Here is a 16,869-nt window from a genome sequence, read left to right on the forward strand (position 1 = left end):
GCCGGGGGTCCAGACTTGGATCCGCTTTTCTTCAAACTCTTTCCAAAAATCAAAAATCAGATGAGAATGCATGTGTGGATGTATGCCTCCTGAACACAAAGCGATAAAACTGGCTAGATCTGGTTCTCCAGGGGGTGTATAAGCTCAGAGGGAGGAGCTACACTTTTAAGTGTAGTACTTTGTGTGTCCTCCGGAGGCAGAAGCTATACACCCATGGTCTGGGTCTCCCATAGGAACGATAAAGAAAAATACTCTTTTCTCAGAGAATTTAATATGGTTTACTGATTGTTGCCTAGGTTACCAGCCACCTCTGCAGTCTAATAGGGGTAGCCGGTTTCCAAGGTAAAAAGCGCACCACTTAGGAGCGCTTTCCAATACAACATGCCATATCTGTCCAGCTAAAGTGTCTCTGCGCTCCTCAGAAGCTGCAGAGACAAAAGCTTTCTTTGCTTACAGCATGTGAGCACGCTCAGTTTGGGCCAGAAGCGCAGCCATGCCGCTGGTCCACATTGTCAATCAAGAGGGTTCTGCTCCCCGGAGCGGTTAGGTCCTGAAGATACAGGGGAATATCACTTTTAAGTGCTTGCAATAAACATTTTTATTACATACGCTTTTTTCAATCAGCTGTGAGGCAGTGACTGGTGTCCTATATGAAGGTGCTATGTTTTCATCATAACGTGCTTGGAGATCTTGTGGGACCTGCTGGGGTGTGTTGTAATTACAGTCACCGCTATGAGTGCAACACAAAATAAGAGTGTGAACTTGGTCAAGATATTTGACCAATTATTTTGTTAAATTATTTTATTTTTGGAGAGTTCTGTAGGTTTGGCAGTGGGATGGATCTCTCCCTCCAGTCCGGGTTTTGCAATAGGTTCATATCCAGGGAAATACATTTAATCCTGGTGTGTCTCACTTGGGATCCAGGCTGTTGGAGCGGGATGTGCTATGTGAGATGGATGTGTGGAGCAAACACAGCTCAGCACTTAAAAACCGGGACTTTATAAGTGGACCCTCAGACTAAGGATTCCTGGGCAGTGCAGGAGGCAATCTGGACATTTATTGGACTGCATTTACGTGACCCAGCTGCGTTCCGGGTTTCCAGGTCTGTAACACTTGTGTGGTGTCAATAGTAAGATTTTTGTGTACTCACCGTAAAATCTTTTTCTCTGAGCCTTCAATGGGGGGACACAGCTGTGTCCCCCAAAAAGGCGAGAGAAAAAAAAAAAAAAAAAAAAAAAAAAAAAAAGACTGTTGGTGTGAACAAGAACCTGGGTCATTGCCTCACTTGACTGGCTCTAAGAAGCTGCTGCCGCACACACACTCATCTGAGAAAAAAGGCAACAGTAAAATTAAGGGAAATTATATTTATTTTACAGCCAAATAAAACTTTTTTTTCGTCAAATATAAAGCAAAGCAAGTGAAAATACAGAAAGCTGCTGTAACAGTGCCGTGTACTGCGGCCTCCAGGTATAAATCCGGACCCTGACGCCAGGGATGTATTTGGAGTTGGGAATGAATTTCCCGCAAACATGGGACAAGTGGCATCTGTCTCACGGCTTGTGAAGGGTTTAGAAAACATGTAATTTTTTTTAAAAACTAGTCAAAAAAAAACCCCAAAACCAAACTTTTTTAACTTTCAGAATATTTTAGAAAATAGGCACCAATTTATACAAAAATAAACATATTGGTGAGTTTGGGTTTTACTGTTAATCTTCACTATAACGAAGTGAAAATATGGGGAGGGGGAAACACAGAATGCACTGAGCTTTAGTTAAAAAAAAACAACAAAGTATATAGGGGGGATAATGAAGAAGACGCTGCCAAGTAAAATGCTCAGTGTGTGACCTGCCTCTACAGGCGGACTAATAAAACACCGCTTCTCATACCATCAGCATCCGGCCAATGTTATGGGATGAGAGAAAACCACGTACCTGCTGTCTTCTACACCCTCTATGTATCACAGTACTTAGCTGGCTGTATAAGTGACCAATGAATTTGAAAGTAGGGTCTGTACACCACCTCTTGAAGGATTTGCTTAAAGGGAACCTGTCACCAGTTTTTCGGCCTATAAGCTGCGGCCACCACCACCGGGCTCTTATATACGGAATTCTAACATGCTGTATATAAGAGCCCAGGCCTGGGGGATAACATAAAAAAAACTATATAATACTCACCTAACGGTGGCGCGGTTGGCCATATGGGCGTCTCCGTTCTCCGGTGCCGCCTCTTTCGGCCATCTTTGTCCGCTTTCTGAAACCTGTGTGCATGACGTGTCTACGTCATACACACTCGCCAATCCCGCGCATGCGCACTACAATACTTTGATCTACCCTGTTCAGGACCTGAATGCCGGCGAATGTGTATGACGTAGGATGCGTCATGTACCGCGGCTAGAGAAGAAGGAGAACAAAGATGGCCAAAAGAGGCGGCGCCGGCACCGGAGATGCCCATATGGCCAACCGCGCGACCGTTAGGTGAGTATTATAAAGTGTTTTTTATGTTCTCACAGCAGCCTAGGCTCTTATATACAGCATGTTAGAATGTTGTATATAAGAGCCCGGTGGTGGTGGCTGCAGCTTATAGGCCAAAAAAGTGATGACAGGTCCCCTTCAAGATCATTCAGAAGAGCTAAAGATTACAGAACCGGCCATCAGAAAATCTCACCTACTTATTCGGCAGTGTGGAAAGTACAGTGATACATGGAGGCTGCAGAAACCAAACTGTTAAAAGTGTGTGTGTATATATATATATATATATATATATATATATATATATTCATATATATATATTCATATATATATATATATATATATATATATATATATATATATATATATATATATTCATATATATATATATATATATATATATATATATTCATATATATATATATTCATATATATATATATATATATATATATAAAATTATATGTGTGTGTGTGTGTATATATATATATATAGTGTGTGTGTTATGAAGCCCTATTACAAACATTTGTAGCCAAAAACAACTTTGAGCAGTTAAAAAAAAAAAAAATATCGGGATGGAGTCCTTATTATTTTAGAAGTTTATAGATCTCTACAAGTGGGCAGCGAGGCTGATCAAAAGTGGGGGTAAAACAAAAATAAAACTTTTAAAGTTCAGAGTGCCTAATATGCAAACCAAGAGGATGGGAGGGGTGTTAAAGAGGTCGTCCCCTACTATAACATTGATGGTGTATCCTTAGGATAGGTCGTCAATGTCTGATCGGCCAGGGTCCGGCACTCCACACCCCCACCGATCAGCTGCTCTCGGTGCCAGCGGGAAATGCTCAAATCTGGAGCTGCCTAATCTTCTGCAGCGCATCCGCCTCCCATCAACATAAAAGTAGTGGACAACCCCTTTAAATTCTGGTAGGCACCATTAGATTAGCCCCACCATCGGAATCCTACACGGGTGCCGTGGTCTTTGCCTTTCGTTAACAACCAACTAGTAAAAATCTAAACACTAAATATCGTCCCCCGCACTTTTGGAAAAAAAATTGTTCCAATTGAACTAATTATTTAACCCCTTGCAATTTCCTGCACAGTTTAGGTGAAAAGGAACACTATGGCTTTTGATAACTTGTGTCCAAATGGCACAGAAGAAAAAAAAAAACAGTCGAGGCCGACAGGAAGGCACAAGACAGGTAGAGACGCCAAAAGGGCATTGAGTTGTGATTACAAAGTTTTATGATGCTTTTCTTTTTTTTTTTAAATCAGTCTGACTTATTAGAATAGGAAATATATATTATTATTTTTTTTTTTATTATTCTAAGTTAGAAAAGGAACAGAAACGGTTTCCAGCCCTACAGGTATAATGCTGCACACAGATCTAGAGCGTCACATTGCAACTACGTCATCAGCTTCGGTGAGTTTCTGCTGCGGCATCGGTTGTGCATCCGGGCTGGATCGACGCTACGCATTTCTCATCCTTCCTGCGAGGACCGGGAAATCTTCTGGTAGGAGAGCGTGTTCACGGCAGGTTGGACAAGTGCTCTGAGTGTGGAGCCAAGTCTTGATACACTGCGGAAATAGACACGATAATGCAATAGGTTAGGGCTGGCACCATGTTAGATACTGTTGGTACATTTTGTGCTTTTTTTCCCCCCACCCTTTTGTATACAGTGTGTCCACCCATATCCTGTCCTCTGCCATTAACTTGAGAACGGCGGCAGCTATAGGCATAGAAGTGGTGTCTAGGTATAGTAAAGTAGTCATGCGCTACGCAATGAAACCACCTATAGCGCCACCTGGTGGAAAACAACAGTTATCATTTTTATCTCGAACACGGAACGAGATACAGAAAAAAAGTGAATTACAAAGTTGCAGAGCATCATCAATTCAATACGAATTGACACCTTGCATACAGAAATGCTATGGTTAGAACGTGTAAAACTCACAAGGCTGCGGACGTGAAGCGATGCCTTATGGAGACCTTCCTACAAGTCATTGCGTATGGTGGCTGTGTGCAGTGGCCTCCACGCTCACCTGACCTGACCCCATTGGACTTCTTTCTCTGAGGTCACATCAAACAGCAGGTGTATGCGACCCCTCCACCAACATTGCAGGACCTACGACGACGTATCACAGATGCTTGTGCAAACGTGTCACCTACCATATTGCACAACGTGCAGCAAGATACAGTATGCTGTGCAGAGGCCAGATGTGCATTGCAGCTGACGGGGGCCACTTTGAGCATCAAAGTTACATGAGTGCCATATGCGTGACCAGCATTCAGCATGGGTTTCATATCATAGTATTTCTGTATGCAAGGTGTGGATTCGTATTGAATTGATGATGCCCTACAATTTTTTAATTCACTTTTTTTCTCTATCTCGTTCCGTTTTCGAGATATAAATGCTAACTCCGTTGTCTTCCACCAGGTGGCGCTATAGGTGGTTTCATTGTGTAGCGCATGGCTACTTTACTATACCTAGACACCACTTCTATGCCTATAGCTGCCGCTGTTCTCAAGTTAATGGCGGTGGACAGGATATGGGTGGACACACTGTATGCCATTACACACTGTATGGTGTATTGACTCCTGCTGGAGTTTGCTTTTTCTGGAGTCAGCACCACCCTCTTGTCTACAGGTCGCGTGTGTTACGACAGCTCAGGCCTAGTCTGGAGAATGGGGTAGAGCTGCCTTGACAAACAACGCCCATGGATAAGGCTGGGGACACACACATGGCGTCCGATGTGAGAGTATTGGATGTGATATGCTAAAGACCCTCAGCTCCTGTTCTGCTGCGAGCGTGAGCAGTGTGTCATTATACTGTGATCCGATCCTGCAATCTGATCACAGCTGCGGAGGAGAGGGAGGGACTAATCTCCCCATCTCCTCCATTGCCAACTGATGCGATTATTGCACTGCACTCCTGTGTCATTCGAGTGCTGCGCAATATTTCACTTACACCCATAGACTTGTATGGGTGCGAGTGAATACGGATCGGATTTCACACACAGCATGCTGCAATGGTTTTCTCGGTCTGATTAGGGCTGAGAAAAAAAAAAAATCGTAGATGGGAATGGCCTCATAGAGTAACATTGGTACGAGTGGAATACGATTTTTTTTTATCACATTCCACTAGGCCCATTTTACTCCCCGTGTGTCCGAGCCCTAAAAGCAATGGCGTTACAGAACATGAAAGAAAATATTATTTTTTTCTACTCCTACCTAACTTTCCTGAAGCCCTGTCCCAGCCTCTACTCACGTGCATGTGGAAGTAGTGACCGCAGTCCAGCTTGTGCACCGTGAACTGTTTTAACTCATCGTGGCAGATTATACAGGGGTCTTCACCAACAGACTGTAAATTAAAACCATACGCATTAGACTCATAAGGGCGCACCGGTATAATAGGAAGAGGCGCAATCTACACACTCTTCATGCCCCCCTGACTGGTGGCGGTATCATCATACATCCCAGGGAGACTCCATATTGTATGAGCCTGTGCTGACATCTATAGTCTCGGATTATATCCTACCGCTATATCATCAGAGTTTTGCCATTTGTTTCTGGCTCCTCCGGTGACCACCCTCCATGGCTGCTTTGGCTGCGGTGGAGAAGGCTGGGCAACGCCGGACGCTGAATTAGACAAGTTCAGTCTTGCGGTCATCTGCGAGAAAAAGTAATAAATTATAGATCAGTCACTGGAAACAGGTTGCTATAAAAAGGTTTGATAAAAGGGGTATCCCCATCTCCAAGATCCTATCCCAATATGTAGTAGGAATAATAATAATAATATTAGAAAATACCTCCAATTACAAATGTAGTATAGTTCTCCTGATTAGCTATGTGGCTTACCTCATGTGCAGGACATTGCAGGCCCTTAGTTATTTAGTTTAACTGTGACTATATACGTGGTCATAACCATGGATACCTAAAGGTCCTGCAATGCCCTGAACATGAGGTAAGACACAGTGAATCAGAAATGTAGTATAGCTCCTCTAATTGGAGGTATTTGCTAATATTATTATTACACCTACTACATATTGGGATAGGATCTTGGAGATGGGAATACCCCTTTAAATGCCGCAGACAGAGGTCTTCTTACCTGTGTGGCTGGAGGCGGCGGGGTCCTGGTCTGGTAGTCCAATATGTGTTCGGTCACACGAGAAATAATTTCCTCGTGTGAAAAGCCGGAGAGGGTCCCGTTATTTCTAACGCGGAAATGCTTGATGAAGTTGGCGAGTTCGGCACTGCATGAAGATAAATGTCATGTTACTTATGTTACTCTCAACCTCAACGTGATGAGAAACAAATCTCAGTACTGTCAGGAGGGAAAGAGCAGTGACTCACAAGACAATATCATGGCTGAAGTTTTACGAGAAGCTTCTGATAAGTCTTTGGCTTTACCCCAGAAAGAAGCAAGAGAGGATGATGAAACTTTACATTTATTCCACACACTCTCCACTGATGTCAGCACACGTCTTACATCGGTATTCCAAGTTCTGTAAGCCTAGTAAAAAGAAGGATTTCTTCGGCGCTCCATTGGGAGACCCAGACAATTGGGTGTATAGCTACTGCCTCCGGAGGCCACACAAAGCATTACACTAAAAAGTGTAAGGCCCCTCCCCTTCTGGCTATACACCCCCCGTGGGATCACGGCTGCTCAGTTTTCAAGCTTTGTGCGAAGGAGGTCAGACATCCACGCATAGCTCCACTGTTTAGTCAGCAGTAGCTGCTGACTATATCGGATGGAAGAAAAGAGGGCCCATACTAAAGGGCCCCCAGCATGCTCCCTTCTCACCCCACTTTTGTCGGGTGTTTGTTAAGGTTGAGGTACCCATTGCGGGTACGGAGGCTGGAGCCCACATGCTGTTTTCCTTCCCCATCCCCCTGAAGGGCTCTGGGGAAGTGGGATCTTACCGACCTCCAGACTCTGAGGCCGGGCTCCATCCACAGACCCGGAGATCCTGCTGGATACGGAGCGGAGTACCATCAGGGACAAGGCCCTGCAACATTCAGGTACTCTGTGTCCCCGTGCAGACAGGCACAGACACACTCCAGCGTTGCTGGGTGTTCTAGTGCGCCGGGGACAGTAGCGCTGTGCGCCTGGGTTTTACTCACTGCAGCTTAGCTGAGTGAGTTTATATGGGGAACTACCGCGCCGGCCGCCATGGAGGCAGCGGCGCGGCTGAGACTTGTGGTGCGCCGGGGACTTCGCGCCGACCATGCTTTTACGATGGCAGCGCTGATTAATCTAGTCCCCGGCTTCTGCGGCCTAGTTACGTTCGTTCCCGCCCCCAGCCCTGTCAGTCAGGGCAGGGGAGAGACGCTGTACAGTAGTCAGCGCCGAGGGCTGGAGTCTTATTTACATACTCCAGCCCTCTCACTTGGCACAGTGGGACGCCAGTTCCCGCTCTTTGTCTGCAGCACGCCCACGGCCCGCCCCTCTTCACAGGACGCCGGCAGCCATTCCTGCACGCAGTCTGAGCTGGAGAACGGACATAGCCCTGGGAGACCCAGACAGGGGATTCTGGCGACCACACAACCGCTAGTAAGCGGGTGGTAAGCAGCACCTAAGTGCTGACCCCACTAGTGCCACAGTGTTGTTTTGTGTACTTTTGTTTGTACATATATATATATATATATTGCACTGTACGGTCGCTTCTTGGCTTATACCCCTCTATTGCTCTGAGGAGACAACAGCATGTCATCCGCAAAAAGCAAGGGTGCCAAGGCACGGGCTTTATATACTGCCTGTACCGCATGTGGGGCTGATCTACCGGCAGGTTCCACTGACCCCCATTGTGTGCAATGTTCGGTCCCTGTGCCACTTCGTCAGCCGGAGTCTATGCTAGTAGTGGCCCAGGCAGAGACGCCTGTGAACCCTGCCCCGGTGACGGGGACAGAGTTTGCAGTTTTTGCTGATAAGATGTCTGTGACTATGACAAAAATTCTAGAAACCTTGCAGTCCAGGCCGGTCACTCAGACCATGGGCACTGCTGATTCCATGTTTCCCGGTCCCCCTCAGTTGGAACTAATACGTGCTCCAAGGGGGTCCCAGGCATCACAGGCTGAAGGCTCTGACTCGGACGACAGTCCCAGGCAGCCTAAGCGAGCTCGCTGGGAGAGACACTCAGCGTCATCACGCTGGTCAGGGTCTCAGCGAGAGGATTCTCTGTATGATGAGACAGAGTTAGGTGATCAGCAGTCTAATCCTGAGACCGCTCTCAATCTGGATACCCCTGATGGTGACGCCATGGTGAATGATCTTATAGCGGCCATCAATAGACTGCTGGATATTTCTCCTCCAGCGGAGGAGGCAGCAGCACAGCAGGAGAAATTCCATTTTAGGTATCCCAAACGTAAATTGAGCTCTTTTCTGGACCACGCGGACTTCAGAGAAGCAGTCCAGAAACACCATGCTTCTCCAGATAAGCGTTTCTCCAAACGTCTTAAGGATACACGTTATCCCTTTCCCCCTGACGTGGTCAAACGCTGGACCCAGTGTCCAAAGGTGGACCCCCCAATCTCCAGGCTTGCGGCTAGATCCATAGTTGCAGTGGAAGATGGGGCTTCTCTTAAAGATGCCAATGACAGACAGATGGACCTTTGGTTGAAATCTGTCTATGAAGCTATCGGTGCGTCGTTTGCTCCAGCATTCGCAGCCGTGTGGGCACTCCAAGCTATTTCAGCTGGTCTAGCGCAGGTGGACTCGATCATACGTCCATCAGTGCCGCAAGTGGCGTCCTTGACCTCGCAAATGTCTGCGTTTGCGACTTACGCTATCAATGCGGTCTTGGACTCTACCAGCCGTACGTCAATGGCGTCCGCCAACTCGGTGGTTTTACGCAGAGCCTTATGGTTAAAAGAATGGAAAGCAGATTCTGCTTCCAAAAAATGCTTAACCAGTTTGCCATTATCTCAAGACAGGCTGTTTGGTGAGCAATTGGCGGAAATCATTAAACAGTCCAAGGGTAAGGACTCTTCCTTACCCCAGCCCAGATCAAACAAACCTCAGCAGTGGAAGGGACAGTCAAGGTTTCGGTCCTTTCGAGGTTCGGGCAGGACCCAATTCTCCTCGTCCAAAAGGACTCAGAAGGAGCAGAGGAGCTCAGATTCCTGGCGGACTCACTCACGTCCAAAGAAAGCAGCCGGAGGAACCGCTCCCAAGCCGGCTGCCTCATGACTTTCGGCCTCCTCTCTCCGCATCCTCGGTCGGTGGCATGCTCTCCCGCTTTTGCGGCATTTGGCTGCCACAGGTCAAAGACCGGTGGGTAACAGACATTTTGTCTCACGGGTACCGGATAGAGTTCAGTTCTCGTCCTCCGCATCGGTTCTTCAGAACTTCCCCACATCCCGACCGAGCCGATGCTCTTCTGCAAGCGGTGTGCTCTCTAAGGGCAGAGGGAGTGGTAATCCCTGTTCCTCTTCTGGAAAGAGGTCGGGGTTTTTACTCCAATCTATTTGTGGTGCCAAAAAAGGACGGCTCTTTCCGTCCTGTTCTGGACCTAAAACTGCTCAACAAGCACGTGAAAACCAGGCGGTTCCGGATGGAATCCCTCCGCTCCGTCATTGCCTCGATGTCTCAAGGAGATTTCCTAGCATCAATAGACATCAAAGATGCTTATCTCCACGTGCCGATTGCTCCAGAGCACCAGCGTTTTCTACGCTTCGTTATAGGAGACGAACACTTTCAGTTCATAGCCCTGCCGTTTGGTCTGGCGACAGCCCCACGGGTTTTCACCAAGGTCATGGCAGCGGTGGTAGCAGTCTTGCACTCTCAGGGACACTCGGTGATCCCTTACTTGGACGATCTACTTGTCAAGGCACCCTCTCAAGAGGCATGCCAACACAGCCTGAACGTTGCGCTGGAGACTCTCCAGACTTTCGGGTGGATCATCAACTTTTCAAAGTCAAATCTGTCACCGACCCAATCACTAACATATCTTGGCATGGAGTTTCATACTCTCTCAGCGATAGTGAAGCTTCCGCTAGACAAACAGCGTTCACTACAGACAGGGGTGCACTCTCTCCTTCAGGGCCAGTCGCATCCCTTAAGACGCCTCATGCACTTCCTGGGGAAGATGGTGGCAGCAATGGAGGCAGTTCCGTTTGCACAGTTTCATCTGCGCCCACTTCAATGGGACATTCTCCGCCAATGGGACGGGAAGTCGACGTCCTTGGACAGGAAAGTCTCCCTTTCCCAGACGGCCAAGGACTCTCTTCAATGGTGGCTTCTTCCCACCTCATTATCACAGGGAAGGTCCTTCCTACCCCCATCCTGGGCGGTGGTCACAACAGACGCGAGTCTGTCAGGGTGGGGAGCAGTTTTTCTCCACCACAGGGCTCAGGGTACGTGGACTCAGCAGGAGTCCACCCTTCAGATCAATGTTCTGGAAATCAGAGCAGTGTATCTTGCCCTACAAGCCTTTCAGCAGTGGCTGGAAGGAAAGCAGATCCGAATTCAGTCGGACAACTCCACAGCGGTGGCATACATTAACCACCAAGGCGGGACACGCAGTCGGCAAGCCTTCCAGGAAGTCCGGCGGATTCTGATGTGGGTGGAAGCCACGGCCTCCACCATATCCGCAGTTCACATTCCCGGCGTAGAAAACTGGGAAGCGGACTTCCTCAGTCGCCAGGGTATGGACGCAGGGGAATGGTCCCTTCACCCGGACGTGTTTCAGGAAAGCTGTCGCCGCTGGGGAAGGCCGGACGTCGATCTAATGGCGTCCCGGCACAACAACAAGGTCCCAACTTTCATGGCACGGTCTCGCGATCACAGAGCTCTGGCGGCAGACGCCTTAGTGCAAGATTGGTCGCAGTTCCAACTGCCCTATGTGTTTCCCCCTCTGGCACTCTTGCCCAGAGTGCTACGCAAGATCAGGTCCGATTGCCGCCGCGCCCTGCTCGTCGCCCCAGACTGGCCGAGAAGGTCGTGGTATCCGGATCTGTGGCATCTCACGGTCGGCCAACCGTGGGCGCTACCAGACCGGCCAGACTTACTGTCACAAGGGCCGTTTTTCCATCTGAATTCTGCGGCCTTGAACCTGACTGTGTGGCCATTGAGTCCTGGATACTAGCATCTTCAGGATTATCTCAAGGGGTCGTGGCCACCATGAGACAGGCTAGGAAGCCCACGTCTGCTAAGATCTACCACAGAACGTGGAAGATTTTCTTATCCTGGTGCTCGGCACAGGGAGTGTCCCCCTGGCCATTTGCATTGCCTACTTTTCTTTCCTTCCTGCAATCTGGTTTGGAAAAAGGCTTATCGCTCGGCTCCCTTAAAGGGCAAGTCTCAGCGCTATCGGTATTTTTTCAAAAGCGTCTAGCACGACTTCCTCAGGTACGCACGTTCCTGCAGGGGGTTTGTCACATCGTCCCTCCGTACAAACGGCCGTTAGATCCATGGGATCTGAACAGGGTACTAGTTACTCTCCAGAAGCCGCCCTTCGAGCCTCTGAAAGATGTTTCACTTTCCCGGCTCTCACAGAAAGTGGCCTTTCTGGTAGCGGTCACGTCTCTTCGGAGGGTATCCGAGCTGGCAGCGCTGTCATCCAAAGCTCCCTTCCTGGTTTTTCACCAGGACAAGGTAGTGCTGCGCCCGATTCAGGAGTTTCTCCCTAAGGTGGTATCCTCTTTTCATCTCAATCAGGATATCTCCTTGCCTTCCTTTTGCCCTCATCCAGTTCATAGGTATGAAAAGGATTTGCATTTGTTGGATCTCGTGAGAGCACTCAGAATCTACATTTCCCGCACGGCGCCCCTGCGCCGCTCGGATGCACTCTTTGTCCTTGTCGCCGGTAAGCGCAAGGGATCGCAGGCTTCCAAATCCACCCTGGCTCGATGGATCAAGGAACCAATTCTTGAAGCCTACCGTTCTGCCGGGCTTCCGGTTCCATCAGGGCTGAAGGCCCATTCTACCAGAGCCGTGGGTGCGTCCTGGGCATTACGACACCAGGCTACGGCTCAACAGGTGTGCCAGGCAGCTACCTGGTCAAGTCTGCACACTTTCACCAAACATTATCAGGTGCATACCTACGCTTCGGCGGACGCCAGCCTAGGTAGAAGAGTCCTGCAGGCGGCGGTTGCCTCCTCGTAGGAGAGGGCTGTTTTGCAGCTCTCACTTGAGGTATTACTTTACCCACCCAGGGACTGCTTTTGGACGTCCCAATTGTCTGGGTCTCCCAATGGAGCGCCGAAGAAGAAGGGAATTTTGTTACTTACCGTAAATTCCTTTTCTTCTAGCTCCAATTGGGAGACCCAGCACCCGCCCTGTTTCCTTCGGGATTTTTGGTTTTTTCGGGTACACATGTTGTTCATGTTGAACGGTTTCAGTTCTCCGATGTTATTTCGGATTGAATTTGTTTAAACCAGTTATTGGCTTTCCTCCTTCTTGCTTTAGCACTAAAACTGAGCAGCCGTGATCCCACGGGGGGTGTATAGCCAGAAGGGGAGGGGCCTTACACTTTTTAGTGTAATGCTTTGTGTGGCCTCCGGAGGCAGTAGCTATACACCCAATTGTCTGGGTCTCCCAATTGGAGCTAGAAGAAAAGGAATTTACGGTAAGTAACAAAATTCCCTTCTTTGGTTGTGCCTCAAACCAGGCATCCACAGCAGCCATGGCATCAGAAATGGTGTGACATTTGGTACCTTGAGGTGTTATTTCAGATTTGGAAACAGATAGTCGGAGGGAGCTAGATCTGGTGAATAAGGTGGGTGGTCACCAGCTGGAAGCCCAGCTCTGCCAGTTTTGCCGTGGTCGCTTGTGCAGTGTGAGCGGAGGCGTTGTCTTGAATGAACAAGATTCCTTTGGACAGCTTGCCGCGCCTTTTGGCCTTCAAATGATCCAAAAGTTCAATGTAATACCTTGCATTGACGGTGGAACCCTTTTGAAGGTAGTTCACTAGCAGTATGCCCTCCTTATCCCAGAGCACAGACGCCATCACCTTAGTGGCTGATTTTTGCCCCCTGAACGTCTTTGGATGAGGAGAACCACTGTGCCTCCACTCTTGACTGCTCCTTGTTTTCAGGGTCATAAAAATAAATCCAGGTCTCATCCATAGTGACCAGTCGCTCCAGGAAGTTCTTATCAGTCCGGAAACGCTTACCAATGGACCGGGAAGTTGTCACTCGCTGCTTCTCTGATCTGTTGTCAGACATTTGGGGACCCACTTTGCAGATCGCTTCCCCACGTCCAAATGTTCATGGATAAGGACACAAACACGGGAAATCCCCATGATGTCTGCTATTGCTTTAGCTGAAATTCGTCGATTCTCCAGTATGAGGTTGTGCGCAGCATCAATGATCTCCGGAATAACAACCACTCTCACTAGTCCAGGACGTTCCTCATCATTGGTGCTGAAGTGACCCGCTTTAAATTTGGCAACCCAGATCTTAACTGTGGAATATGAAGGGCATTGATCCCCCAATGTCTGCGACATATCACCATGAATATCCTTCACGGACTTTCCTTGCAGAAACAAGAATTTTATCTCTCCTCTGCTCTCAGTTGCTGTGAATATCGCATTAGACTCCGCCATTGTTTTCCCGCATGCGTAGAACACTGTTGCCATAAGCAACAAATACAACTTTTTGAAAACATATTAGACACATAAGGCTTTCATATGATGTAACATTTGTTAACATAGAAACAAAAAAAGATCACAAAACCAAACACTTATCAGCAGCCCCTCATATAGAACATATCTCTACTTGTACACTCCCAACATTAGCCACGTCACCCACAGGAGGGATCGCCGGGAGTCATAATCCCATCCGGGACCACCTAAGAGCAAGGCACTGACATTATGGCAGATTAGTTTTTACCTGACATACGGGTGTGTGGGAGAACTACAACTACCACAATGCTCCGAGTAGACCCTCAACTAACTAGAAGCTGCAAGATGCCATGGCCCGAAGCCTGAGAGCCAACAGGAAAGCAGCAGAAGAAACCAAAACTAGAAAATACAAGAAGAAAGTATCTGCAAAGAAACAATGGCACAAACACACCTTTTATAATGAGGGAAAATGTCATGGAGCTCCTTAATGATCTTATCAAACACTGTGGGTTGTGCAGATGGAGATGGTTTGGCTTCCGGTTGCCCGTTTTCCCTTCTGTCACGACCAGTCGCCCCGCGAACCCTTGCTGGAGAAGGAGTTGGGGTCTTGGGTTTATGGCTATTAGATGGAGGATGCGCTGGAGGTTTATCAGCGACTTTATTTTGGCCTTTTTTATTGGGAGCATTAATCTTTACTGTGGAATTGATGGCTTCTGGATTTGCTGGTTTGATGGGTGATGGACTGGGGTGGCTGGACACAGGATGGGAACTTACTGGAGAATCTGCCAAAGCCTAAAATAAAAAATGACAAAATGAAATGCACAGAGAAGCAAGAAGGGAATTTTGTTTACTTACCGTAAATTCCTTTTCTTCTAGCTCCTATTGGGAGACCCAGACAATTGGGTGTATAGCTTCTGCCTCCAGAGGCCACACAAAGTATTACACTGAAAAGTGTAACCCCTCCCCTCTGCCTATACACCCTCCCGTGCATCACGAGCTCCTCAGTTTTGGTGCAAAAGCAGGAAGGAGGAAACTTATAAATTGGTCTGGGGTAAATTCAATCCGAAGGATGTTCGGAGAACTGAAACCATAACCAAAAGAACAATTCAACATGAACAACATGTGTACACAAAAGAACAACCAGCCCGAAGGGAACAGGGGCGGGTGCTGGGTCTCCCAATAGGAGCTAGAAGAAAAGGAATTTAAGGTAAGTAAACAAAATTCCCTTCTTTGTCGCTCCATTGGGAGACCCAGACAATTGGGACGTCCAAAAGCAGTCCCTGGGTGGGTAAAAGAATACCTCAATAAAAGAGAGCTGAAAACGACCCCTTCCTACAGGTGGGCAACCGCCGCCTGAAGGACTCGCCTACCTAGACTGGCATCTGCCGAAGCATAGGTATGCACTTGATAGTGTTTTGTGAAGGTGTGCAGACTAGACCAGGTAGCTGCCTGACACACCTGCTGAGCCGTAGCCCGGTGTCGCAATGCCCAGGACGCCCCCACGGCTCTGGTAGAATGGGCTTTCAGGCCCGAAGGAAGAGGAAGCACCGAAGAACGGTAGGCTTCAAGAATCGGTTCCTTGATCCACCGAGCCAAGGTTGACTTGGAAGCCTGCGAACCCTTACGCTGGCCAGCGACCAGGACAAAGAGCGCATCTGAACGGCGCAGGGGCGCCGTGCGAGACACGTAGAGCCGGAGTGCTCTCACTAGATCTAATGAATGCAAATCCTTTTCACACTGGTTAACTGGATGAGGGCAAAATGAAGGTAAGGAGATATCCTGATTGAGATGAAAAAGAGATACCACCTTAGGGAGAAACTCCGGGACAGGACGCAGAACCACCTTATCCTGGTGAAAAACCAGGAAAGGGGATTTGCATGACAGCGCTGCAAGCTCCGACACTCTTCGGAGTGAGGTAATTGCCACAAGAAATGCCACCTTCTGCGAAAGACGTGATAAAGAGACATCCCTCAGCGGCTCGAAAGGTGGTTTTTGAAGAGCCATTAACACCCTGTTAAGGTCCCAGGGTTCCAGCGGACGCTTGTAGGGTGGAACTATGTGGCAAACTCCCTGCAGGAACGTGCGGACCTGCGGAAGCCTTGCCAGGCGCTTTTGAAAAAATACTGAGAGCGCCGATACTTGTCCCTTGAGAGAGCCGAGTGACAAACCCTTGTCCATTCCGGATTGAAGGAATGAAAGAAAAATAGGTAAGGCAAAAGGCCAGGGAGTAAAACCCTTATCAGAGCACCAGGACAAGAAGATCCGCCACGACCTGTAATAGATCTTGGCGGACGTTGGTTTCCTGGCCTGTCTCATAGTGGCAATGACATCCTGAGATAAACCCGACGACGCTAGGAGCCAGGACTCAATGGCCACACAGTCAGGTTGAGGGCCGCAGAATTCAGATGGAAAAACGGCCCTTGTGGCAGCAGGTCTGTGCGGTCTGGAAGCGCCCACGGCTGACCCACCGTGAGATGCCACAGATCCGGGTACCACGACCGCCTCGGCCAATCTGGAGCGACGAGAATGGCGCGACGACAGTCGGATCTGATCTTGCGTAACACTCTGGGCAACATCGCCAGAGGAGGAAACACATAAGGGAGTCGAAACTGCGACCAATCCTGAACTAACGCGTCCGCCGCCAGAGCTCTGTGATCTTGAGACCGTGCCATGAAGGCCGGGACCTTGTTGTTGTGCCGTGACGCCATGAGATCGACGTCCGGCGTTCCCCAGCGGCGACAGATCTCTCGAAACACGTCTGGGTGAAGAGACCATTCCCCCGCATCCATGCCCTGATGACTGAGAAAATCTGCTTCCCAGTTTTCTACGCCCGGGATGTGA

The 16,869-nt window shown here is 48.5% G+C and overlaps 1 protein-coding gene across 1 annotated transcript in view; it reads right to left on the reverse strand.

The window, feature by feature from the left end:
* Window positions 1-2,920: 2,920 nt before the first annotated feature.
* The window catches only part of TTC3 (tetratricopeptide repeat domain 3), a 198,987-nt gene continuing 185,038 nt past the window's right edge, over window positions 2,921-16,869 (reverse strand). Inside the window, 5 exon segments of the mRNA XM_075333306.1 lie at window positions 2,921-4,041; window positions 5,733-5,825; window positions 6,003-6,134; window positions 6,573-6,717; window positions 14,480-14,820. Coding sequence (XP_075189421.1) covers window positions 3,934-4,041; window positions 5,733-5,825; window positions 6,003-6,134; window positions 6,573-6,717; window positions 14,480-14,820 — 819 coding nt within the window. The 3' untranslated portion in view covers window positions 2,921-3,933.

This window comes from Anomaloglossus baeobatrachus, chromosome 2, assembly GCF_048569485.1.
Source record: "Anomaloglossus baeobatrachus isolate aAnoBae1 chromosome 2, aAnoBae1.hap1, whole genome shotgun sequence".
NCBI classification, from domain to species: domain Eukaryota; kingdom Metazoa; phylum Chordata; class Amphibia; order Anura; family Aromobatidae; genus Anomaloglossus; species Anomaloglossus baeobatrachus.